The 26,223-nt window shown below is 35.4% G+C and overlaps 1 protein-coding gene across 1 annotated transcript in view; it reads right to left on the bottom strand.

Annotated features, from left to right (window-relative positions):
* Tmx3 (thioredoxin-related transmembrane protein 3) overlaps positions 1–26,223 on the bottom strand; it is a 33,114-nt gene that overhangs the window by 5,161 nt on the left and 1,730 nt on the right. The window contains exons 3-14 of the mRNA NM_198295.2: positions 23,863–23,902; positions 20,590–20,713; positions 18,957–19,002; positions 17,070–17,150; positions 14,478–14,577; positions 13,749–13,826; positions 10,165–10,231; positions 7,949–8,047; positions 5,067–5,124; positions 4,833–4,886; positions 3,669–3,725; positions 903–1,032 (exon numbers count right to left, since the gene is read on the bottom strand). Of these exons, the coding sequence (NP_938037.2) occupies positions 903–1,032; positions 3,669–3,725; positions 4,833–4,886; positions 5,067–5,124; positions 7,949–8,047; positions 10,165–10,231; positions 13,749–13,826; positions 14,478–14,577; positions 17,070–17,150; positions 18,957–19,002; positions 20,590–20,713; positions 23,863–23,902 (934 nt within the window). The remainder of the gene's footprint in view (positions 1–902; positions 1,033–3,668; positions 3,726–4,832; positions 4,887–5,066; positions 5,125–7,948; positions 8,048–10,164; positions 10,232–13,748; positions 13,827–14,477; positions 14,578–17,069; positions 17,151–18,956; positions 19,003–20,589; positions 20,714–23,862; positions 23,903–26,223) is intronic.

The following is a 26,223-nucleotide window of genomic DNA, read 5'->3' as shown; positions in this document are numbered from 1 at the left end:
TCTTTGCATTGCTAAACTTTAGGACTAATGAAATCTGTTATGAAAGTCTGATCAGGTTTTACTAAATCACAAACAAAAGGGCTCACACCACTACAACTCAATTTCTTTCAATCAAAATACCATTTCTACACAATACCAATATTGCTACTTGCTATGTAACTAAGGGAGTTTCACAAATTTACTGACTTTAAACTATGACAGGTATGCAATGTTGACTTTTCAAAGTTTGTATAAAACTTAAAACAAAAATGTAAGAAAACAGTAATTAAATTATCATTGAAGCAACAAAGATCCTTCTGGATTTTTCTTCCCACTTAATTAAGATGTATGCTAATCACATCTGAGCAGGTTTTTTTGTCTGCTAATATGAGTTATAGGTAGTCTAAGAAATATTACAGTAAGAAAATTAAAATCGTATAGTCTTTATGACAATTCTTTCACATGATTATTTTTAAAACTCTTTTCTGAACCTCTGATTCTCAATACATTTCTTGATGGTTGGAAAACTGTGATTGTTCACAGCTTTTATTAGGAAATAGAAAATAATTTCTGCTAACTTATTTCAGTTGTCCTTAATTCAACTGATCCAAAAGGGTAAATTCTCTAAAATCTATTATCCCACATCACAAATTTCTTACTATCTCTAGTCCAACATTAGAGGCTTTTCCCATTACTGTGACAAGCAAAGGTGTCTCAAGTAACACTTCAAGGGACATTTGCACCTGTGAGCCTCTGTCATACAAAACCTTTCTAATAGGCTGACTGAGACAGGAGAAAGCAGTGGGATGAAGCTGATTCCCTCTAACCCTAACCCTTTCTTCTTAGGATTAAAGGTAAAGAACTGCTAGTTTCTCCTCTGCCTTCTCCCATTTATCTCTCTGAAATGGACCTGAATTACTTACTGGTACTGTACCATCCAAAATGCTATTAATGAACTGGACCATGTCGCTCGCATCCTTAATATGTCTATCTAGCAAAAAGTACTGTTGGTTTGAAGTATTCAGTACAACTATTGTTGGGACTGTTAATTCGCTAGAAAAAAGAAAAAAAAAAGAAATCAAAACTTATATTAAGCATAGCAATAACAAATATCTTACTCCTCATTTATATCTTAGGAGCTATAGTTAGAGAAGAAAAGAGATTTTTAATATCTTTACCACTGTGGTCTACAAGAACTTTTCAAAGTGTGCATAAAATCTATCATAAACTAATATTGTATGAAAATAACCTAAAAACCAACACCCGAGTAACAGTGATTAAATATAAGAATAAAATCTGTGCTATGCAAAGTATAAATTTCTGAATCGTACTGTATGCAATACTGATAACATTTAGCCCTGTTTTAGATGGTACTCAGAAACCCAGATAGGCAAGAAGATATCTCTAGACCCATACTGTTTGATTCTGGCACTTTCTCTTAACATTGCAAGATTTTAGTCCAGAAATTTAGCTTCTTACATGTAAATATTTTTTCTTGTAAAATATGGAAATTAATAATTCCTAACTTGCTACACAATTACATGAGAAAATTCAAGCTAAACATTTAGAATGGTTTTGTTTTGTTTTTTTTTTTTTTTGGTTTTTCGAGACAGGGTTTCTCTGTGTAGCCCTGGCTGTCCTGGAACTCACTTTGTAGACCAGGCTGGCCTCGAACTCAGAAATCCACCTGCCTCTGCCTCCCAAGTGCTGGGATTAAAGGCGTGCACCACCACCGCCCGGCTAGAATGATACCTTTTATATTTGAGTAAACATATACATGTTGAATAAACACTACTGTGAATTCTCTAGTCTACTGTCACTCTACCCAACAACAGGATACATATTTTTCCAATATATTTAAACATTCATCAAAGAGGATCATTCCCTAGCACAGAAAGCCCTATTGTTATGACCTGAATATAAAGTGGCCTGGACAGGCTCATGTGTGGAAGGCTCGGTCCTCAACTGGTGATATTATCTTTGTAAGCAGGGAATCTTCAACAGTTAAGCCTAGCTAGATGTGACTGGCAACATGCACTTGATGGTTTATCTTGCTTCCTTTCCTTTTCCTCTACTTTTACTTCTTGGTCACCTAAGGTGAGGAGTATCAGCCACACATTCCAGTTATCATGATACTCTGCCTTATTTAAACTGAATCCAATGGAACCCACCAACATTGTCTGAGACCTATAAACTGGAGCCAATTTACCTCCTTTAAAATGTTTCCCTCAGGTATTTGTCAGAGACAAAACAAACAAAACCAAAAAACCAAAAGACTAAAACTTATCATACCCTTCAAACTAACAACTTAAGCTATGATCTTATGACTGTAATTTGAGCTCAGATTTTCTACTATTTCACAACTGACTAAACTATGTAAACTAAGTGTTTACTGTTAGATACTATCATTTCAGATGATGTTAGTTATCGAAACAAATCTGCTGTGCAATGTTGCAAAACATTTTTTAAAATAAATCTATCTACTCACTGAAGATTTCAAAAAGGGTCTTATCAAATTCTTATCACATGTACTACAAAACTATATTTCTATTATAGGGTATTTTTTCTATAAGACTATACAGAATATCTTTTCTCTTAGGTTTATACAAGATCAACCTTACAACTTCTATAAACAATAAATGGGCAATAAGAAATATATAAATTTTTTTTACTATTTTTTTTTTGTACTAAAACTTTATTGTGATTTGGGGAACAATTGGCAAGGAGGATGAAAGGAAAAAATATAAGAGAGAATGGGGAGATGTGCAGCAAAAAGTTGACTTCTGCACATAGTAAAGCTGTTGCAAGTATGAATTTATAGCTATCTGCACAAGTTCTGCATGAGACTTAGTCTGCCAGGATTATACCATGCATGGGGGGGTGGGGTGGGGAAAGACTATGAAGTCCTATACCTTCCTGTGTGATTACTGGCAGTTAATAGCTGTTGGGTCAGAAGGTTATCATTTTCTTCACTGATGTTACAAATGTTCCAAGCAATAACCTACCATACACTCATGCAAATAACTCAAATTAAATTAAGTTGGGTCAGACATACTGGGCAGAAGTGTTTCAGAGGGAAGTGTGGGAGAAAATCGAAGGGAATGGGGGTAAAAATAACTAAAATTTATTCTACAGGTGTATCAATCTATTGATGATTTTTAAAATTGAAAAATACTAGTGTCAATTACTTCAAGTATTAATAATTACATGTGGAAGTCAGCCAACCCTCAGGAACTGGGTCTCTATATAGGGATTAAACTAAAGTTGTCAGGCTTCTGAGCAAGTGCCTATATAGTGAACAACCTTACCAGACCATAATTACCTATTAAAATTATTAAAGCTTATATTATAAAAACTACAAATGTTACACATTATAGAATGATTTGAGAACACTACGTTATAATGCCGAAGTGGGAAATTATCTTCTATACTAAAGAATGATATTAAATCTCTGGGGCTACTGAGATGGCTCAGCAGTAAAGAGCACTGGCTACTCTTCCAGATGTCCTGAGTTCAATTCCAAGCAACCACATGATGGCTCATCATGGTTATCTATAATGTGGTCAGCACCAGAAAATGACAAGTAGTTTTGGTATGCTTATTTCCAGCTAATTAAGTCACTTCCTATCTCTCAAAATTAGATATCAAAGTAGAAAAACTGCTATCAAAACCATCAACACTTTACTTACTCCATCAACAAAGTGTTTATATAGTCATTTCCATCCATATGGCCAAACTGAAAATCTCTTTGAAACACAGCAGCAACAAAGAGAAAGAAGGAAAGAGGACAATATTAGATTAAAAGAAAAGTGGAACATAGTACAAACCAGAAATTGGTAAGCATATAATAATGAACATAGAAACCCCTACGCTCTAAGACTATGTTCTATTAATAAGCAAGTACACGATCAGCAACAACAAACCCTGGACATCACCTCATTGTATACAGGTTTAAAAGGCAGAGAAGAAATGTACTGCAAGTAAAATACTAGGAAAGGTGATTTACTATGAAATAGGACCACTTAGAAAAGGTCAGCTACCATGTACCAGGAGAATTGCACAATAAGCTTTTGGTAGATTTGAAATATGAAGAAAATAATGAATCCTAGAAGTTTCTATTGCTGTTTTTGATAGCAGCAACAAACCCAAACATTTGAAATACAGCAAAAATTCTTATTCCCAAGTAAATGTTTTATTCTATTAATTTTTTCTGAAAATTTGTTATAATCATCTACCTAACATGTGACTGTTCATTTAAATTGTCTCCAAATTACAATTTTATGTCCATATTTTCCTACCATAAAACATATGTCAAACACTCTCAGGAAGCACGAATGGGATGAAATATAAATGAAGCTACTCTAACTTGAAAGATGTGGCATGCATGTATCCTTATGCTGACGGGAAGCTCCAAGTCAATCAATTCTTGATTCACCTTTCATATGGACTGTCTTATCTGAAAGCCTAGGATCAAATATGCTTGAAACTTCTGAAAATTTTCATGGTTTGGAACATTTTCACATAAATGATGAGCTCCCTAGGGCAGGAACCAAAGTGTTAATTACAGAATTCAAGTTTTCTCCATATATTCCTTATACACATATCCTGAAGGAAATTTCACACAATTGTATAAAAGTGATTTTGTGTTCTGACTACTATCATGGGAAGGCAGGTGTGGAATTTTTCGCTTAGTGTCATGTCAGAGTCCATGCATTTAGCCCTTAGAGCATCTCAGATGTAGATTTAAATTTTAAAGATTAGGGATGCAAATTTTGGTTTACCTCACTGTAATGCCAAATTCAACAAAGACAACCTTTCAAACAAAGACAACTTTTCAGAACACATGCACATACCTATGGAAGTGGTCTCTGAAATCTCTAGCAACTTCCTGAATAATTGACTTTAATCTATGGAAGAACAAATATGTAAATATTTCACCTCTTCAATTTAAAAGTTTAAATTATCTCATTACAATATCTGTTGCCTTACCTAAGAACTACAGACAAAACAAGATACTCTAAAGAGATTATACAAAGAGCTGATCTGGATGACACTTAAAGCTTAAATCCATTTCAAAGCAACCATACCTGGTATGCTCAAGTGATGTGTTTTTCTCATCAATAACTGCTATGGCCACAAGCTTTCCTGAAATTAAGAATAATACCTTTCATTTTCAATGAACTGAATATGTATAACTATTATTACACTTGTCAAATATTTCTCCTGTAAATGTGAACTATCATAAAATCTTTCTAAACTTTAACTCCAATCATCATTTATATGGTACATAAAATTAACCCAACATCTTATGGTATAATGCTTGCAGCCTGGACCAGTGAATTAGTTACTTACAAATGAAAAATTTCTTCTACCTCTAGGAGGTAAATAATAATACATTTTCTATAATTTCTCTATTAAATTTTATACAATCCACAGACTGACACAGTATTTGTGGAAAGCTATACCATAAAGAAGACATTGATTTTAAAAAGTTTACTAAAAATTGTTGCTAACCCCCCCCCCAAACAATAGTTTATAACAGGAAATGATTTTTGTGTGGTAATTTTCTGTTATAATTTCACCAGTAATGGCATATAGAATAAAATTTGAGTGACATACTGTTCCTGTAGTAGTAGTAAAACAGTAACTTATATGCCTACTGATAATGTTCAGGAGGGTAGAATAGTGTAGTAACAGAGCAGTGGTATTCTGATGGCATTGATTTGGGTTGAAGATGTTATGTTCTCAGCACGGTACCAAGCCCTGGAGGACAAAGTCAAGATCCCACTGTGTACCACCTATGTAACTGAACTTCAAGAAACTCTCATTTATCTTAGGAAAACAAGTTTTTCAGATTTATGAAGAAAGTTAAATGAAATTATATACCTAAACATACTAAAATATTTCACTTGGGGAAGGAATACAAATGTAGGGTTAAGTTAAAAAAATTAAGTGTCACTGGACATTATTTTGATGCTTTTCCTAATCTCAGTCTGCATACTACATCTCTAATACTAACTATATAATCTCAACTTACTGTTAGCTTTCTGTTGAAAACAACAGTCCATAGGATTATTTCTTGACGTATTTCATGTACTAGTTAGTGCTTAATTTTTCTTGTTTTTATTTAGTTTTCAAATATCTCTTCCCTATAACTGCATTTCCATTTCATGACCATGTAACCATGAGAGGAGACACATGTGGTAACAATAGTTGTCCCACTTAAAAAAAAAGCATTATTTTATTACAAATTAAAACAAACAAACAAATGTAACATCCTAAAAAATTTTTTTTCTGTTAATACAAATCCCTATGAAGATTTTTTTTGCTACCATAAGAAATTAAAGAAACCATTAAATATTTAGAAACATTCATCATCAAAAGCTTTAAATCTAACTGTACGTTGTAGCCCCTGAAAAAGCTACAAACTTTTTAAAAAGTATTTTCCCTACAAAGAATATCACCAGCTATAAAAAAATCTGTTCAGTTTTTATGCTGAAGCTAATGTTGAGCTGCACTTGAATTTCACATTCTTAGCAAAATAATTGCCTGAACACACACACTCCACACTTTAGGACAGCCACTTATTCTTCATCCTCCTCTTCTTCATCTTCCTCCTCTTCTTCCTCATCTCTGGTTCATTCTTCTTCTTTGAGCCTTTTGTCCTACCAGGACCCTTCTTTCCTGCTTCACTTTTGTCCTTGGCACGGTATGCAGCAATATTCTTTTTGTACTTCTCTTTTAGTTTAGCTGCTTTCTGCTCATACAGTTATCTTTGGCAGATTGCTCAGGCCACAACTCAACCAGTTTCTTCAAAGTATCTCCAATAGACAGGCCAGGGTGTTCAATTTTGATCTTTGGGTGATTTTCAGAGCAAAACAGGGAAGAAGGCAGACAGTGGTCTCTTCGGAGCATTTGGATCTTTTTTCTTTCCTTTCTTATCCCCTTTGGGAGGAACATAGTTTTTCATTTCCTTGTCATAACGAGCTTTGTTGCTCTTGGCCAAATCTTCAAACTTCGACTTTTCCTTTGCAGACATGGTCTTCCATCTCTTGGAGCATTTCTTGGAGAACTTGGCAAAGTTGACTGAAGAGTCGGGATGCTTTTTCTTGTGCTCCTCCCGGCAGGTCTGCACGAAGAAGGCGTATGAGGACATTTTGCCTCGTGGCTTGTTGGGGTCACCCTTGCCCATGATGACGGTGCGGCGTCTATCTGGCGCAAGCGCTTCCCTCAGACCTCCACAGTGAGACTTCCTACCCCAAGCTCAGGGGAGAACTGGTTTACAGCTAACGTAATCCCCAACCTCTTGTTTTGCCTAGTTCCCCCACTTTTTTTTTTTTTTTGAGACAGGGTTTCTCTATGTAGCCCTCCCTGGCTGTCCTGGAACTCACTTTGTAGACCAACCTGGCCTCGAACTCAGAAATTCGCCTGCCTCTGCCTCCCGAGTGCTGGGATTAAAGGAGTGCACCACCACGTCCGGTTCAAGTTGTTCCACTTTTAATTAGTCCAAATTTATATAATACTCTCCTAAGAAAACTTTTTATAACTTTTAAACTTTCTATGTGCTGTAAACTTTCATACTTCTATTTATTTTCTTGCTTTGTCAATTTCTACCATAGAACCTTAAGCAATGAACAATATGACCAATTCCCACTCACAAGTAACAGCAGACCTCAAAAGATGGTGAGAAGGCTTTACTTTAACCAGTAGCTTCATGATTTCTGTTGTTTTTCCCTCATTCCCTGCCTTCCTCATCACCATCAGTTGTTAGTTAGCCTTCTCTTTCGCTACACTGATCATCTTATGAGGGTACATATCCATGGTATTATAAGCCTCAATTCTTTGAAAGCAGAACTAGCAAACATAAGTCTACTTTGATTAGGAAATACAGTCTTAAAAGAACCAGTAAATACATATTCAATTAAAGAAAAATTCTATAATGAAACAGGAATGGCCATCTGCTTCTTACCTGTGTCTCCAAGTTCATACAGGAGAAAACCATCCATAGTAAGGTAGTTCTGAAACCTCTCTCTGCTGATCCATGAGGACAGATCGCCATCTTCATACTCTTGAAACAAAGCAAAAGAAATACATCAGAGTACAAGATAGTTATGTCTCAATCTAGCAAAGTGAATAAAGTATATTTTGCAATATATTAATAAAGTCCACTTATAAATTTTAAAAAATTATAATACATAGTTATTATAAACTGAACATTCATTTGAAAAGCAAAATTGAAAAGATAGTGACAAAATGATCAAATGAAAACATATATTCCTAAATGACAGCCTAGTGAAGGTGTTACCTGGTTCTTATCATTGTGGGTAATTTGTATTGTAACTTCTTTGCTCCTGCTTATTAGATTTTTATCTTATTTACAATTCTTTCTCATAACTACAACTTAAACATACACATACATTAGCTGCATTTCAACGTTAAATACTTCCTTATCTAGGCAGACAGGAAATTATATCTTGATTAAAAATATTGTTCTGAAATACTTTTGGAAACAGGACAAGGGCATGAAGAAACCATTAGAAGTAAAGGTCTTTTATCGACTACACTGTACTCATTGACTGAAAGGAGTGCTTTTACTTTCCTGTCACACTGCTAAATAAACTATCTTAAGCAACCAAATCTGTAAAATAAATTTGTAAAAACTGAAATTATTTAGGGCTGGATTTAGAAATTAGAAAACGGAACCTAAAACTACAAGTTGATTACTAGGCCAGGATCTTCATTCCATGGTAACAGTAAATTTCCTAAGGGATGTACAACATGATGAATTTGAAACTCTTCAGAAAAAACTATCCCTGTAGTAGTATCCAAATGGTTCCAGATTCATAAATAACCAGTAGTAGAATAAATGTCTGAGGTATTATGTGATCTATTGTCCACCTGAAGGCTTCAGGCAGGTTCAAAATTTGGCAACAAAGATGGACATGCACAATACCCTCTCAGGCACAAAGACATCTGAAGTAGGAAGTGAGGTGAAAGGAGACGGACTTTCTTTAGGCAGGCACAAAGACTGAGCACTTCTGCTAGCAGTTCCATAATCAAAAAGAATGTAAGTAAAGACACATATATGGGTTCTTTTCTTTCTCCTATTTTTATATGCACAAGTTCCTCTCATGTTCATTTGACTGTTTGGTGATAATTGTAAACATTCAATAACTATCCCCTGAATGAATGAGCCAGTGAACAAACTTGCTGTTCATAGATCTCCTTATCTAATGTTCAAGTGATGTATGACATTTATCTGCCATACTATCCATTGCACAAATCATTTAAAGGATAAAAATAACAATGTAATATTAAGTGTTTTTTTTACTTTACTAAGTAATAGAATACACCTAATGTATAGTAATGTATAGCATGCAGTAATGACAATTATATATCAAGAACTTAGTTCAACTAAACACAGTTAAAAAAAAATAGAGATGCTGAGTTTTCTCAGCTCAGTTATCAAAATAACATGTTCCTTGACTAAAACAATGAAAAGACTTTTTTCCTCCCCAGTGGTTCAATAACCAAGTGAGCTAAAAATATAGCCCACATTTATAAAAAAGAAGATTAATGAGACACTGACAAAATGCCATTAGGATTTGCTTTGAAATGCTTCAAAAGAGAAACAATACAACTAAAGCAACTGCAGTAAGGTCCTGTTAACCATCTATATTACTATGAGTACTAGGGTTTTATTATGTCATTCATTTTATGATGTATGAAAGATATCAAAATAAAATTTAAATGAAATGAAATATTTACTTCTAGGAAATGTTTTCTGACAGAGGGAGAGAAATACCTAAACAGGGTATAACAGTTCCATTCTGCTGAGGATGTTTTATTTATCTATGTATAATGAAAGTAAACTTACCCTCCTAAAATTAAGTCTGAACATTTAATGCTTAGAAATAGAATACAGTTCATTTCTTAAGATTTCTTAGGAAATCTTAATGATTTCTCACGCACACTCACACACACAAAATCATTGTCAGCAACTAATGATGAAAGTACATGGATTAGAAAACTACTGAAGGGTTAAAAGATCACTCTACCAAATGCAACACTGGTAGCACTTACAAAATCTTTTATAAATGCCTCCTTATAACAATGTTTTAATTATGAAAGGCTTTATACGAGTTAAAGCTTTAGAACTTACCATCATAAACAATTAGAACTTACCATCATAAACAAAATAAGTGTCATCTTTGAAAACAAGCACAGCAGGCATCTCTTTCAGCGTCACGTACTGCAGAAACACATTAGAAATTTAAGTTTTAACACTAGCAATTCAATTAGTAACCACAATTTCAAAAGCACTGAAACAAACAAGAAAAAAAAATACACACAACAACTCAAGACTAAAAAGGGTACACTTTTAGTAAGTTCAGCCAAATTTTTTTTTATTATTTTTTTAAATATTTTTTATTATTACGCATTTTCCTCAATTACATTTAGAATGCTATCCCAAAAGTCCCCCCTACCCTCCCCACCTATTCCCATTTTTTGGCCCTGACATTCCCCTGTACTGGGGCATATAAAGTTTGCAAGTCCAATGGGCCTCTCTTTCCAGTGATGGCCGACTAGGCCATCTTTTGATACATATGCAGCTAGAGTCAAGAGCTCCGGGGTACTGGTTCGTTCATAATGTTGTTGCACCTACAGGGTTGCAGATCTCTTTAGCTCCTTGGATACTTTCTCTAGCTCCTCCATTGGGGGCCCTGTGCTCCATCCAATAGCTGACTGTGAGCATCCACTTATGTGTTTGCTAGGCCCCGGCCTAGTCTCACAAGAGACAGCTATATCAGGGTCCTTTCAGCCAACGCTTGCTAGTGTATTCAGCCAAATTTTATATCTGAATGTTTTCAGATACCTCCCTGGAAGCATCATGCTTGATATAAGAAAAAGCAAGGACTACTCTTAAGAGTTTCTAAAAGACCATGAACAGCATTCTGAGTAGGAAAAGACGGAGTCGATTCTGAAGCACAGGACAGCAGGACCTAAGGATGTCACCCCACCAACTCACCAGCTATGTTATACTCAGTCACTTCATTTAGGGTCAACTGCCTCAGCCTAGAAACATAAAGCCTGTGACAGTATCTACCTCACAGGATAACTTGAATAACATTAGGTAACAAGTACTCCCCAAACTACTTCTTAAAACACAATTGTCATTCATAAGGAATCATCTAAAAGAGCCTATTTTGTAAGTATTTCAAAAGAGTAAAATTATGACAATCAGAAGACAAATAATTTGGCTAGGCAATTACCCATGAGTAAATGAAACATGAAAATAATAGTAAATAAAGGAATTCAGGTACATCTTAGCATAGAGGCAATATGATAAATGATCTTATGATAATGCTGCATTATGACAAAAATGACATGTTTTATATATATTAAAAAAACCCACACCTCAGGTAGTTAAAAAGTTTCCAACTATGACTAGATCCACCAGCTATTAGACACTCTCCCACCAAAATGATATAAAGTTTCTATTTTCAGCATGAGACTTTGATCCCTTTCAAAGGAATGCAGTGGTCATTCCTGGAAGGGCTTAAAGGAGATAATCTAGTTCCATCTCTCTTTCCTATATTCTTTGATGTCTACTATCACATTGAAGTGGGTGCTGGGTCTGTTTTCGATGTTTTCAGTTTTTTCTTTTTAAAAATAAAGTCTCATGTAGCACAGGCTGGTCTTGAGCTCCTGCCTCTCATGTCCAGGTAATTCTACAACTTCAAGAGATAGTAGTTACAAAAATTTGTGAAAAATCACATACCTGTGTGCTAAAAAGGGATTTGACTATAAATATAAAAATTAATAATTATATCTAAAAAAGGAGACATGACAAATTAAGGGTATGAACATGATCTGCTCTGAAAAATGTCTTACATCAAACTGGTAAAACTGGAGTGGATTTAGATTGACAAAAATAGAGGTTCCTCAAAAAGCTGAAATCATTTCAGAATTCCATTTATAATATAAAATCCTAGATATGTAAGAAAGCAGTGGTTCCTCACTGATAAGTGGATATTAGCTTAGAAGCTCAGAATACCCAAGATACAATTAACAAACCACATGAAGCTCAAGAAGGAAGACCAAAGTATGGATACTTCGGTTCTTCTTAGAAGGGGGAACAAAATACCCATGAGAGGAGATTCAAAGTGTGGAGCAGAGACTGAAGGAAAGACCATCCAGAGACTGCCCCACTTGGGGATCCATCCCATATATAGTCACCAAACCCCAGATACTACTGGGGATGCCAACAAGTGCTTGCTGACAGAAGCCTGAGATTGCTGTCTCCTGAGAGGCTCTGCCAGTACCTGACAAATACAGAGGTGGATGCTCTCGGCCAACCATCGGACTGAGAACAAGGTCCCCAATGGAGGAGCTAGAGAAAGGCCTGAAGGAGTTGAAGAAGCTTGCAGCCCCATAGGAGGAATAACAATAGGAACAACAATATGAACCAACCAGTATCCCCAGAGCTCCCAGGGAATAAACCACCAACCAAAGAGTACACACATGGAGGGACCCATGGCTCCACTTCATATGTAGTAGAGGATGGCTTTGTTGGACATCAATGGGAGGAGAGGCCCTTGGTCCTGAGAAGGCTTGATGCTCCAGTGTTGGGGAATGCCAGGACAGGGAAGTGGGAATGGGTAGGTTGGTGAGCAGGGGGAGGGGGGATGGGATAGGGGGTTTTCGGAGGGGAAATCAGGAAAGGGGTTAACATTTGAAATGTAAATAAAGAAAATATCTAAAAAAAAAAAAAAAAGCAGTGGTTCTCAGCCTGAGGGTTTAACCCCTTTGGGGATAAACTATTTCACAGCAGTTGTATGTCAGATATCCTGCATATCAGATATTTACATTATGATTCATAACTACCAAAATTATAGTTATGAAGTAGCAATGAAAATTTATGGTTGGTGGTCACTACAACATGAGGAACTATATTTCAGCACTGCATCATAAGGAAGGTTGAGAACCATTGTCCTAAAGGACGCTTTATTTCATAGTCTTCTGCATATTGACTCTTAAGCAACTGATCTCTGGATCTATTTTCTGTCTACTGCACTGTACTCTAAACATTTTTAAATGAACAGACTTGAGTTCCTTATGAACTTCAACTTCATTATATACACTGTGACATACACAACAGAACTGTCTTCTGCTTGCTTCTATCCCCTTCTCACAGTACTGTAGGAACACTGGCTATTGTGTTGTTTCTCAAATATGTAAGGTATGCTCTTTCCTTGGGAATGTACTTGCACTGTCTTGTACTTGTCTTGTACTTATCTCTTCCTTGTTTCTGACACATTCTATCCATAAACCTGCATGAGGCAGGTTTCAGTTCAACTATTTTCTACTCACACATACCTTCCTTTTTTCCTTTATTTTTGGATTGAAAAAATGTAGAACAGTTGTCCACCCCAACATATCCCAACTCTTACACTGTCCATTTACTTTTTGGTGGCATCTCTGGAATTCTGTTTTTGTAATATTTATTTATTTGCTGTTGGTGTGAGAAACCAGGAAAAGACTGTATTTGCAGCATATACATAACTTACTACTTTTAAGTGTTTTTGGGGTTTGATGCATATCACTGCTTACTAGTATTCTTTCAGAGAAAAAAGTCCCTAAATAATCCGACATCAATAGTAAAAAATTTTCTTTTCATACAACATTATGAATAAATCTGACATGTAAAATCAAATCATAATTCTTATGAATAAATTATTATCATTAAATCAAATATTAAATATTACCTCAGGAACCACATCTTCTGAGGCAGAAAAAAAGTATGTATATACAATTAACTCTGAAGCAGCATCTATGTATTTCTCCTATGATAACACAAACAGAAAGAGGACATCTTAAATATAAAAGATCACAATTTATTTCCCATTTAATAATTAAAGCTATCTATAAGCAGTAGGAGAATTTCCTACCATGTCACCTTTCAGTGAAAGAAGAAACTATAGCCAAACCAAATAACACTGTTGTCAAGGTAAATAATCACTGCAACTAAGTGCTCCTATTCTCCCTTTCAAAGAGAGTTAATGAATTATGAACTAAGTCAGTTTGGGTTTCTTAACAGAGATCAGCAATGATGAATAATGACGATAGTGATGGCAGTAAAGAAGGTATGTACAAACACACACCTAAGTAAACAGGCATAGTGCTTTGCTTTAAAAAGGTAACATTTGCATTGCAGTTTTCAGTCTTTCACTTAAAGGGCTAAAAAGTGATGCAAAATTAAATAATCTGGTCAGTAACATAAGAAATACTAAGGTAGGCAATATTTACCCAAATTTTTACTTACTTCACTTTCATAATCGCAAATTTAGTAAGAGAGATTGAAAGTATTTTCGTTGTGAAAAATACTTAGATGAACTAAAATATTTTACTTTAAGGTTTTGGTAAAATCACAGCTTCACAGCAAATAAATTACAACAATATGTTTGTTTATGTGGAAGAAAAAGATAATTTCATACTTTCAAGGGTGATTCTCCACCAATATAAACAAAAAATACACGGTGCCTCTTCCGTACATGGTCGAACATTTGTTGACTTGGAAGAGGCCGAATTAGAGCCCTGTGTGAAAACAAAACAAATGGGTATGAGCTAAAGGTAGTGCACATTTTATTCACATTTATGTGACAGCTGATTATATTTAATGCTTTAGCAATGTTTATCTGCACTTAAATATAGCACCAAGCCCACCCAAGTAAAATTTCAGCCTATGGTGTTTGTGTATTGCATAGTAACACTTTATGTAGTACCCAAAATTAAATCTGCCAGTTCCAAATACATCTTTTAGACATCATCAATATTAGTTTTTGATTAATGAGACACAGAATGATCATCTGCTTACAGTCTTTGGCTAAAAGCAAGACAATTCACGTGAAAATTATTTCAGTTTCAAAAGCAAATTTACAGAACCAAATCATGAAATAGTATCTCAGGAGTCTACAAGGATTAATATTTATATAATATGTGTCAGTTTAAATATTACATACTTCTTAAGTATCCTACAGAGGTCAAAGCCTTAAGCTTCCAATTATATTACTATTTTCAGAAAAATAAAATGGAAACAATAGTTACTCTATCACAAAGAGTAAACTATGCTATAAAATTTATTATAGCTATTTTAAAAGAACAAGTAAATAAATTAATTACACTAAAAGTTACTTATAAAACAGTTAAGAAATAAATAAATGCTTTCTTTTTAAAAATTTAGTATAGATTATTATACTTTCAGTCCACAAAACATACAAATAAACAGAACCTATTTTGTAAAAGTGAACACTTTTAAAACACACAATTCTTAAGGTCATTGCATCACTTTCCCTGCCTCTGTTTCAATCCTTCGTAATTAACCAGGACGTGATGCAACTCTGGAACTGAGCCATGAAATTGCCTCTACTCTAGAGGTACTTTCACATCAGGAGAATCCCTTCCTAGGGTTAAGGAAAAATGCATTCGATAACTGCCAAATACAAAGCTATCTGAAGCCATGAGAATCAAGTGCTTATTCCTGGCCCCACTTCCTTCAAATAAACTCATTTCAAAATTTATTTATTCACAGAGAAAATGAAGAGAAACATGCAATCACAATGAAAAAAATACAATTGAAATTATATGTATATGCATCACAAACTCTAATAAGGATCATTTCTAATTCTGTGCATTTACAAGTATTTTGAGGCATTATTTTACACAACAAACCTATCCTGTTTTAATCTCAAGCTATTTATTTACCAATATATTTTCTCAAGCTATTAAAGTGCCTAGAACTTCAAGGCCAATATAGATTAACTGATCTTGACAAATATTTTTCAAAAAGATACAAACATATAATTATAAACACTGATGTTCTCTACATCTGAGTAAGACATAGACATTTCGTTTAAAAAAGTAACATTCAAATCATCAGGAATCGTGAGTGGAAAAATCTACTTTTTGATAAGCAATAAGTCAAAGATCTGTAGTTCAATGCAAATGGCTCACTGGGTTTTAGCTATGTCACTTACTAAACAAAAACTGCTAGAATACATTGCAGATTAAAAAACATGTGATAGTAAGGAAAATTAACTTAGATGCAATTAAAAAAATATTTTTAGCACCACATACTAGGGATGAAATCCCAAGTCTATAAGAACAATTATATTCTGGGCTTCTCTTAAAACTCTAAAATTAGAGAACAAGAAATATAAGTTGATATACGGCAAACCAACATAATAAAAATTAAGACTCATAAAGTTAAAAAAAAAAGATTCATGAAGTTGCTAACTGATTTTCCTAATTTCATTTTCCATGTTTCCAATTACCCATTACAACTATGGTCTGAGAATACTAAGTAGAAACTTCCACAGGAAACAGTTTGTAAATTAAACTGTGCACAGTTCTGAGTAATGGGAAACCCTACTATATACTCGTTTCCCTCAAAGAGTACATAGAAAGCCAGTGAATCATCCCTATGTTCAGTATATGTTGTATACACGACCTGCCCATCTGCAATTCTACAGCCCTTTGAGTTGCCAGACTTATTTATGAAGGTATTGAAGGGTTTGTATGCAAATAATCCTTACTCTGTCAATGGACTCAAAGTGCAGAAGTTAGTAACACTGGAAATCTAGATACTAAAGAAAGGAAATCAAGTGCTTCCTTCAAGTACAAGGTATTTTGAGAAAAAGAAAAAGAGATTCATATGATCTAGTACTAGTCAGTTTCAAGCATCCCTGAGAGGGGGGTGAGGTAGGAGTTGAGGATGTCCTTTATAAATAGGATATATATTTGTAAATAAATTTATTTACATGATATAAATTTAAATATATAAATTGTATATATAATAAAAATTTGAAAATGTATTATAATTCATTGGAGAAAAATTCTAAACATAAAATGGTCTTAAACACAAAATTAACATATACTACAAATTATGATATACCTATAGAATTTCACTGCATATGCTACATAACTATAAATTTTTCATAACTGCATACAACACATTTAATATCTAAAATATGTATATCCAATGTGGTCTACTAAAATACATTTTCTTTCAAATAGTAAAATCTGCTTACCCAGACACTCTGTGAGCAAACTCAATTATATCATCTTTAGTCCGTGGTCCTCGGTAATTATATGCCAAGTCTCCCTTTAATCTTAAAAATTAAAGGTAAGAATTGGAAATTAACTGTCTTCATATTTAGTCTCAATTCCCCTCTATTAAAGCATAAACTTAAAATGTATAAAACACTGAAGATGAAGCTTTAAGAGCAGCACACTCCTGTAAAACAAAGTATGCAATTGTCTTCTGAGGAACAGCAACTTAAGATGCATATGAAGAGGCCATACTCCATGCACACAATAGGAATACATTTACTTTGTAGTATAAAATTATAATATACATCTCCTGGAAAGTGAGTAATTTGCACATTTACAATCAAGAGCTTAAATCAGAGTAACTTTAATTACTCTCCTTCAAGTGGAAAATAAAAGGACTAGGAAGTAGGATATTTTGGCAATGGCAAAACCTCCAATATGCATCTTGAATGAGGCATAAAAATAGCTTTCTTAAAACTTACACTATCTTCCACAAAACCTGTTAATGAATAAATTTGTATCTAGCCAATTGTACAAAAAAGAACAATAAGCAAAACCAGAACTCCTAATAACAAAGAGAAAGCACCATCAATACACACTGTAATAGAAAAATAACATTTTCCAAAACAAACAAACAAACAAACAAACAAACCACAAAGGAAAAATGTCAACATCCCCCACCCCCTGAAAAATTTATTTACTCAAAATTGTAAACTTCAGGGTTTTAAAATATCAGAGAAGTCAATTTACTTAAAAACAAAAAAAGCTGACACCATTGCATACACTAGCAAGATTTTGCTGAAAGGACCCAGATATAGCTCTCTCTTGTGAGACTATGCCGGGGCCTAGCAAACACAGAAGTGGAGGATCACAGTCAGCTATTGGATGGGTCACACAGCCCCCAATGGAGGAGCTAGAGAAATTACCCAAGGAGCTAAAGGGAACTGCAACCCTATAGGTGGAACAACAATATGAACTAACCATTACCCGGGAGCTCTTGTCTTTAGCTGCATATGTATCAAAAGATGGCCTAGTCGGCCATCACTGCAAAGAGAGGCCCATTGGTCATGCAAACTTTATATGCCCCAGTACAGGGGAACGCCAGGGCCAAAAAGAGGGAGTGGGTGGGTAGGGGATTGGGGGGGGTGGGTATGGGGGACCTTTGGGATAGCATTGAAAATGTAAACGAGGAAAATACCTAATTAAAACAAAAAACAAAAACAAACAAAAAAAAGCAAAAAAACCCCAAAAACAACAACAAAAAAAAAAACAACAACAAAAAAACAGAAGAAAAGAAAACAAAACCCTTTGAAAACAACTGCTTAGCTTCTCACGGTGCCAAAATACAGCTAATGAAAATAACAGGAACATGCAGCAAAATCACTGTAAAACAATCTCTTTAGAATCTCCACACCATTTTTTTCAACTTAATTTCTCTTGTAGACTTGGTCAATACCCTCAGATTAAAATGATCATCTATCATAAAATGATCATCTATCAATTTTCTTCTCTTGATTTCTTTCTTTTTTTTTTTAATGAAGTTAGTCTCTGTATACAAGAATGAAATGTGATTTGCAGTGGCAAAGCAGGCACAGATTGGGGCTCCTCAAGAGACCTTTGATAATGAATATATACCTTATTCTGTAAGTGCATGCTACACAGTAGACTCTCAGAAAACATTTACTGAATTAGATGGGTACCAAATACTTAAATATGAAGATGTATAGAAGTGTAGTCTCTCATGCACTTGGTTTAAAAACAATGGCTGAACCCAAACCTTCACCCTCCAAAGAAAGTACTAGAATAAAATGTAAGCAGAGTGGACTATTAAAAATATAGATCTAAACATGTAACACTTGACTTACAGCTTAATTGTTGGATAACCTCGAACTCCAAACTCTGAAGCAATGCCTTGATAAGAAAAAGAATAAAATATTTCTAAGTTCTTTTTAAATTGAGAAAACTAAGTAACATGAGCCTTTTACTTAGAAAAAAAGTATATTTATATAAACTTGAGTGAATGTTTTTTTAATTAATTGAGAGTACACTGTAGCAGCCTTCAGACACACCAGAAGAGGGCATCGGATTCCATTACAGATGGTTGTGAGCCACCATGTGGTTGCTGGGAACTGAACTCAGGACCTCTGGAAGAGTACTCAGTGCTTTTAACCGCTGAGCTATCTCTCCAGCCCTGAGTAAATATTTTTTTAAGTATTAAAATCTCACAAAGGGGAAAAAAAATCCCACAAAGGAAAAAAAGCATGACATTTTCTTATAATTACTTAATAACCCAACATATGAACTTTTGAAAATTTTTTTCATAATTCAACAAATTCAAAGTATTTTGTTCACATCATGGTACACGTGCTAATTATACTGAGGTGGAATAGTTATAACTGGGTTTAATAATAATTTAATAGTCTAATAATAATAATTAAGTGCACAGAAAACAGCTGGGTATGTTGGTTCATTCTTGTAACCTAGTACTTGGGATACTGAGGAAGAGGACTGACCTGAGTCCTAGGATGTCAGAGAATGTTCCAGGCCAGCCTGAACTACAAAGAAAGATCCTTTCCCATTTTTGTTTTGTTTTAAAGAGAGCAAGCACACATATTGCCATATAACATAATTCTACTTTCATAAGTAAAAGACAAGGGAACCGAACTTATTGAATACAAAGGAGTTTACATGTGTCACATCATTCAATCTTCAAAATAGCCAGTAAAAGAAATATTACAATTAAATGTTTACCAGTAAAGCCAAAGTTTAGGGTCTTTAAAAGCTTTCCCAGTATCACACACAAAAGCAATTCACAATGCCAATCTTGCTTTCTCTGAAGCCATGCTCTTCAAATTGCTATGACACCCCAAACTTCTCTAAGCTTAATTTCTTCTTTTATCATTTCCCTTAAAACCACCTAGTAAACATTTGGTTATGGGGACATGTAGTTTCTGTCACGACTCAGTTTTGACAATGGAGCATGAAAATAGTCTATATAACAGTATACAAAACAGGGAGCAGGGCAGATTTGGTTTATGTGGTGCTGTGTACTTGTCTCAGATTCATTCAGTTTCTGCACCCATTCATTAATCTTATTTTCAACTTTCCATATCTTTCTAATCTTCACTTATTTTTTTTGATCCATCTTTTAAATGCCTACTTATTGTTATCTTTTTTCCTCAGCTTACACTTACAAATTTAACTTTTCTGTAGTTGCCTCCTACATAATATATTATTTTTAATTTAATTTTGCTCAGTATTGGGATGAAAGTCTGGACTCAAGTAGGAAAACAATGGCTTGTATGTCTATGTTATGATTAAGATTAAACTCACATGGTATATTAAAATTTTAATGGCTAATTCATTTAACTCGAAGTATATAATCTTAAATCTTAAGATAGCTTTACATGACAAAACACCTCATCTACTTACCTTGAAATTGTTATAATTAAAGTATTTCCATTATCAGAACAATAAAATTATTAACTATGAGCTTACTAGAATATGAAGTAGCATCCATCTTTCCAACTTTAACTGGAGAACCAATACTTTTCATTTCAAGCCCAACTTCATTCCAAATTGGTTCCAACTTTTTACAATGGCCACACCAGGGTGCATAGAACTACACAAAAAGAAAGAAAACACACTAAAAAGCTGTATCACCATGAAGATCAAACAAAAGTTTAAAGAATCTATTTAAGCAACTTAATATTAATCTGTTTCAGACAAGATAGTTTTAAGGGGCAATATAACAAAATAAAACACATGAATCTAGATAAATAACTCAAAACTAGTATTTTTAACTTCATTTTAATTGACTATTTATTTAGAATAGAAACGGATTCAAAGTCTTTAATTCTGTGCAAATATGTCCATATTTATATAAGACGACTAAATAAACATGCATGCACTATACCATTTGCAACTTGTGTTCATGAAAAACATCTGTTCTTAGTACAAAAATTTGACAGAAGAGTTTTCTGACAGAAGGTGTGTTTGCTAAATTTTACTGTCTTCACTGGCAGGATATGGGTGATCACTGAGAGATTTGTTTGGCCCAGGGACAAGTCAGATTGATTACAATCACAGTTCTTTACATTTCAGAATCATCAGCGTTTAATTAGGTTCTTGAGTTATATGTTAACATTTATGAATTTTCATGAAATGAGGCTTATTTTTATACTCAATACTATGGAAATGTTCAAACATAAATAAAAAGAGAAAAAACAGTACATTCTCAGCTCTATCTTCTACCTTTAACAGTCACCAACCCTGCTATCTTGTTCCATTTTGTGGGTTATACTGTTTTTGTTTTTGGGTTTTTTTTTTTTTTTGATACATGTTAAAGCAAACCCCCAAATTTAATTTTGCTCAGTATTGGGATGAAAGTGTTTGGTATTATTCAACCTCTTAAAAGAATAAAGAAATGAGTTAAATCGATACTGAAAATCAACATATTCTCCTTTAGATATAATCCACAACTTCATTATAAGAAATGGTCTTGGGAGGTTCAGCCAGCAATTGACCAGTGCAGATGTGGATGCTTGGAGCTCAGGGACCCTGGTGGGGGAGCTGGCGGGAGAACTGGAGGAGCAGAGGGGAATCGCAACACCAAAGGAAGAATAACATCAGCTGGCCAGACCACCCAGTACTCCCAGGGACTAGACCATCAACCAAGGAGGCTACAGGGAGGGTTAGGGTTAGGACCCATGGCTCCAGATACATAGGCAGCTGAGGATGGCCTTGTCTGACATCAATGGGAGGGGAGGCCCTTGGTCCTGTAGAGGTTTGTTGTCCCAGCACAGGGGGATGCTGGAGGGGTGGGGCAGGATAGGGTGGGTGGGGAAGCACCCTCTTAGAGGCAAAGGGGAGGGAGGATGTGAGATGGGGAGTTTGTGGACAGGTAACAGGGAAGTGGGATATCATTTGAGATGTAATGAATGGAATGATTAATTAAAAAAAAATTGGTCCCAGCTTCTCACAGAATGACCTTACTTTCAGCATTTCATCAAAAATAAATTTCTTTGTCAAGAACTTGAAAGTTCTCTGCGTCATTTAAATATAAAAATCTAAATAGGGGTAGGAAGATGGCTGGTAAAAAGCTTGCCATATATACCCAGATGATGTCCCAACTTGTAATAAGGACACGTGCTCCACTATGTTCATAGCAGCCTTATTTATAATAGCCAGAAGCTGGAAAGAACCCAGATGTCCCTCAACAGAAGAACGGATACAGAAAATGTGGTACATTTACACAATGGAGTACTACTCAGCAATTAAAAACAATGAATTTATGAAATTCCTAGGCAAATGGATGGATCTGGAGTATATCATGCTGAGTGAGGTAACCCAATCACAAAAGAACACACATGATATGCACTCACTGATAAGTGGATTATTATCCCAGAAACTTAGACTACCCAAGATACAATTTGCAAAACACATGAAACCCAAGAAGAAGGAAGACTCAACGAGTGGATATTTTGTTCCTTCTTAGAATGGGAACAAAATACCCATGTAAGGAGTTACAGAGAGAAAGTTCAGAGCTGAGATGGAAGAAAGGACCATCCAGAGACTGCCCCACCTGGGGACCCATCCCATATACAACCAACAAACCCAGACAGTATTGCATATGCCAGCAAGATTTTGCTGACAGGACCCTGATATAACTATCTCTTGTGAGGCTATCTATGCCAATGCCTGGCAAATACAGAAGTGGATGCTCACAGTCATCTATTGGATGGAACACAGGGACCCTAATGAAGAAGCTAGAGAAAGTACCAAAGGAGCTAAAGGGGTCTGCAACACTATAGGAGGGTCAACAATATGAACTAACCAGTACCCGGCTTCTCCCCCCCTACCCCCCCGAACTATGTATCTAGTTGCATATGTAGCAGAGGACGGCCTAGTTGGCCATCAATGGGAGGAGAGGTCCTGGTCTTGCGAAGATCATATGCCCCAGTACAGGGGAATGCCAGGGCCAGGCAGTGGGAGTGGGTGGGTTGGGGAGCAGGGCGGGGGAGTGTATAGGGGACTTTAGGGATAGCATTTGAAATGTAAATGAAGAAAATATCTAATAAAAACAAAACAAACCAAAAAAACAAAAAACACCTTGCCATACTCCTCTAAGGATCCAAATTTGGGTCACTAAAACACAAGTACAACTCAGTTGGGTACATGCCACTTAGATTACGTATCTTAGTCCACAGGAGAAAGAGAAAGGGAATCCCCCGGGCAAGACACGTAACCAAAATAGAGAAAATCTTGAGATCCATCAGTGAAAGAGCTTGTCTCATGTTATACAAGATGTTGAGCAACTGAAGAAGACACAATGTCAACCACTGGCCTTCACAGACACAGACATACACTATGTACACTCACACACACAAGTGAATACACACTTGCAAATATGCACGCATATGTGCACACATACCACATCCATATACACATTTCTATGGTGTTGCAATTCTGCTCTGCTCCTCCAGTCCTTCCACTAGCTCCCCCACCAGGGTCCCTTAGCTCAGTCTGGTCCCTGAGCTTCAAGCATCCACATCTGCATTGGTCAGTTGCTGGCCGAACCTCCCAAGACTATTTCTTATAATGAAGTTGTAGATTATATCTTAAGGAGATTATGTTGATTTCAGTATTGACTTAACACATTTCTTTATTCTTTTAAGAGGTTAAGATATTACAAGTAGAAATATCTGAGAAAACAAACTGTTTTCTTTGCATAACAGAGACCAAAAATGATACTTAAATTTATATACTCACATCAACAAGCCAAATGTCATCTTTTCGATTATCTTTAAATCTAAAAAGAAAAAAAATCTGATTTTATATTTATGTTCACAAACAATATCCCTGCCTATAGTACTTATTATTGCAACTAGAATAATTTACAAATGTACAACTTACTTAATAATACTGAACTTATCAATACCGAACAATAAAAGTTTTATATAAAATTTTTACTCAGTGACTGCCAAATCTTATCCTATCCAGTAAATAGTATCTGTGAAAAGCAACAAATCCAGAATTGCTGCACTGGGATCACATGTCTGAGGTTCATTTCAGGCTACAATGAACTCATAAAATGCCATCAGCTAATTCATTCAAAACTCCAGGGCCACCATTAGATGCAAAGCTCTTAGAAAATCTGAACAAAGCATAGGATGACAAAGCACACTTAAGAGACTGGGATTCAGGTCTAGATGAACATTACAGACAACACAAGGGGTCCAACATGTTTCATCTGGTGAGAATGGCTTGACTTTGGGCTTCAGAAATCTCCCTATACAGTGTATTCAGCCTCTTCCAGGATGCAACAAATGGGACATATTTATTTCATATTGTTTTGGTGCCTTTTCACAATGGAATTCCCTTTTCATGGGCACTGTCTTCTGGATCTGAGTGGAAACATTGGCTGGCACTATCACAAGATGTATTTCAGTTTTCACATTCTGCAAACAAGCAAGATACTCTACTAAATTTTCCCAATAGCTGGGCAGTGGTGGCACATCCCAGCACTTGGGAGGCAGAGGCAGGCAGATTTCTGAGTTCAAGGCCAGCCTGGTCTACAGAGTGAGTTCCAGGATAGCTAGAGCTACACAGAGAAACGCTGTCTCGAAAAAACCCAAACCAAAAACAACAACAACAACAACAAAAACAAAACAAAACAAAACAAAACAAAACAAAACCAATGGAAAGAGCCTTTCAGGTGAGCATCATGTAGGGAGCAAAATGACTCCCAAAAGTGAAACTTCCCTCTCTTCTGGCAGAGTTACCATTATAAGAGCAGTATGAAAAGGTGGCTGATAGTGACAAACCCAATCATTGAGTGAAATAAAGCTACTCTCCTGTTATCAAAGAGTTTTCCTCAAATACATACTTTCTATAAACAATCTTCAAACACAACCTCAATGCCCATCACTATGACTAGATGTTCACACTTCTTGGTAATTATAAGAGTACTTATATTGAATTGATCACACCTTTATTTACAACAGCAATTCTACCATACAATTGGGTGCCAAGATGATTGATGGGCACAAGGAATAAGCTGAAATTGTCTGCAGAAATTGTTCAGTGAGTAAGAGAGTTTGTTGTGCAAGCAGGGTCAGGATTTAGATTCTAGCACCCTCAAAAAAAAAAAAAAAAAAAAAAAAAAAAAAAGCTAACATTATACCTGCAATCTGAGTGTTGTAAGAATAGAACCAGGAAGAGTGCTGGGGTTTGCTAGATACTGACAAGCCTCAGGTTAAGTGAAAGATCCTGTCTTAAAGATATAACAAAGAAGGGCAGGACTACCAGAGTAACCGTCTTCTGCATAAGCATGCAAAGATTGTGTTCACACATATACACACACAAACACCCCCCCCCCCACATACATAAGGAAAACTGGAAGTAACAAGTCTTGATTCATCTATTGTTAACAATGAAAAATATGAGATAAAAAGGATGGTAGTTCCTTGGTAGGTATTTTTTGTTTCCATCATGAAATAGTACCATACATGCATCAAGCAGATGCAGCAGGCAGGGAAATCGTATCACTGAGGATCACAGAAGAAAACACTTCTGCTTCTCTGCCTAAGTGGGAAAGTGACTAAGTTAAAGACCCCAATAAGAACATTTAAGTAGCAAAGTACATGAAAAAGGTGAAGCCTCCAATAAAGATACTAACAAGTACGCTAGAAGTGCTGGTAGACATGAGCTTGGTTGGCATGGGAGGCCTGAGTCCTTGACAACATGTTCCTCCAGAGACTGGTTGTATACCAAATCTTATGTGGGAAAGGAACCCGAGTGGCCTACCAAGGAAGATTGCTATCAGCTGCAGTCAATGCAAAAAGATTGACCTTAATGAACTAAATCTTTGGTGTGCACATCTCCTTTAACACGCATACATCTACTTACCACTGTTCAAGATGAACAATACTATCAGGAGACAGGAGATAGAACTTAAAATATTACATGAAAATAATGTTATTTGAGGAATGTGTGGCTTGTTAGGATTGGGAGAATTTGAAAGTAATAGAGGAAATACAAGCCAGGAAGATAGTGCATGAAAGTGCTCGAAGCTAACCCTGACAACCTGAGTTGAATCCCTGGAATACACACGGTGGAAGAAGAAAACTG

Source organism: Mus musculus, chromosome 18 (genome assembly GCF_000001635.26).
Source record: "Mus musculus strain C57BL/6J chromosome 18, GRCm38.p6 C57BL/6J".
Lineage (NCBI taxonomy): Eukaryota > Metazoa > Chordata > Mammalia > Rodentia > Muridae > Mus > Mus musculus.
Note: the sequence above shows the minus strand (reverse complement) of the source record. Positions and strands in the feature narration are given on the sequence as shown.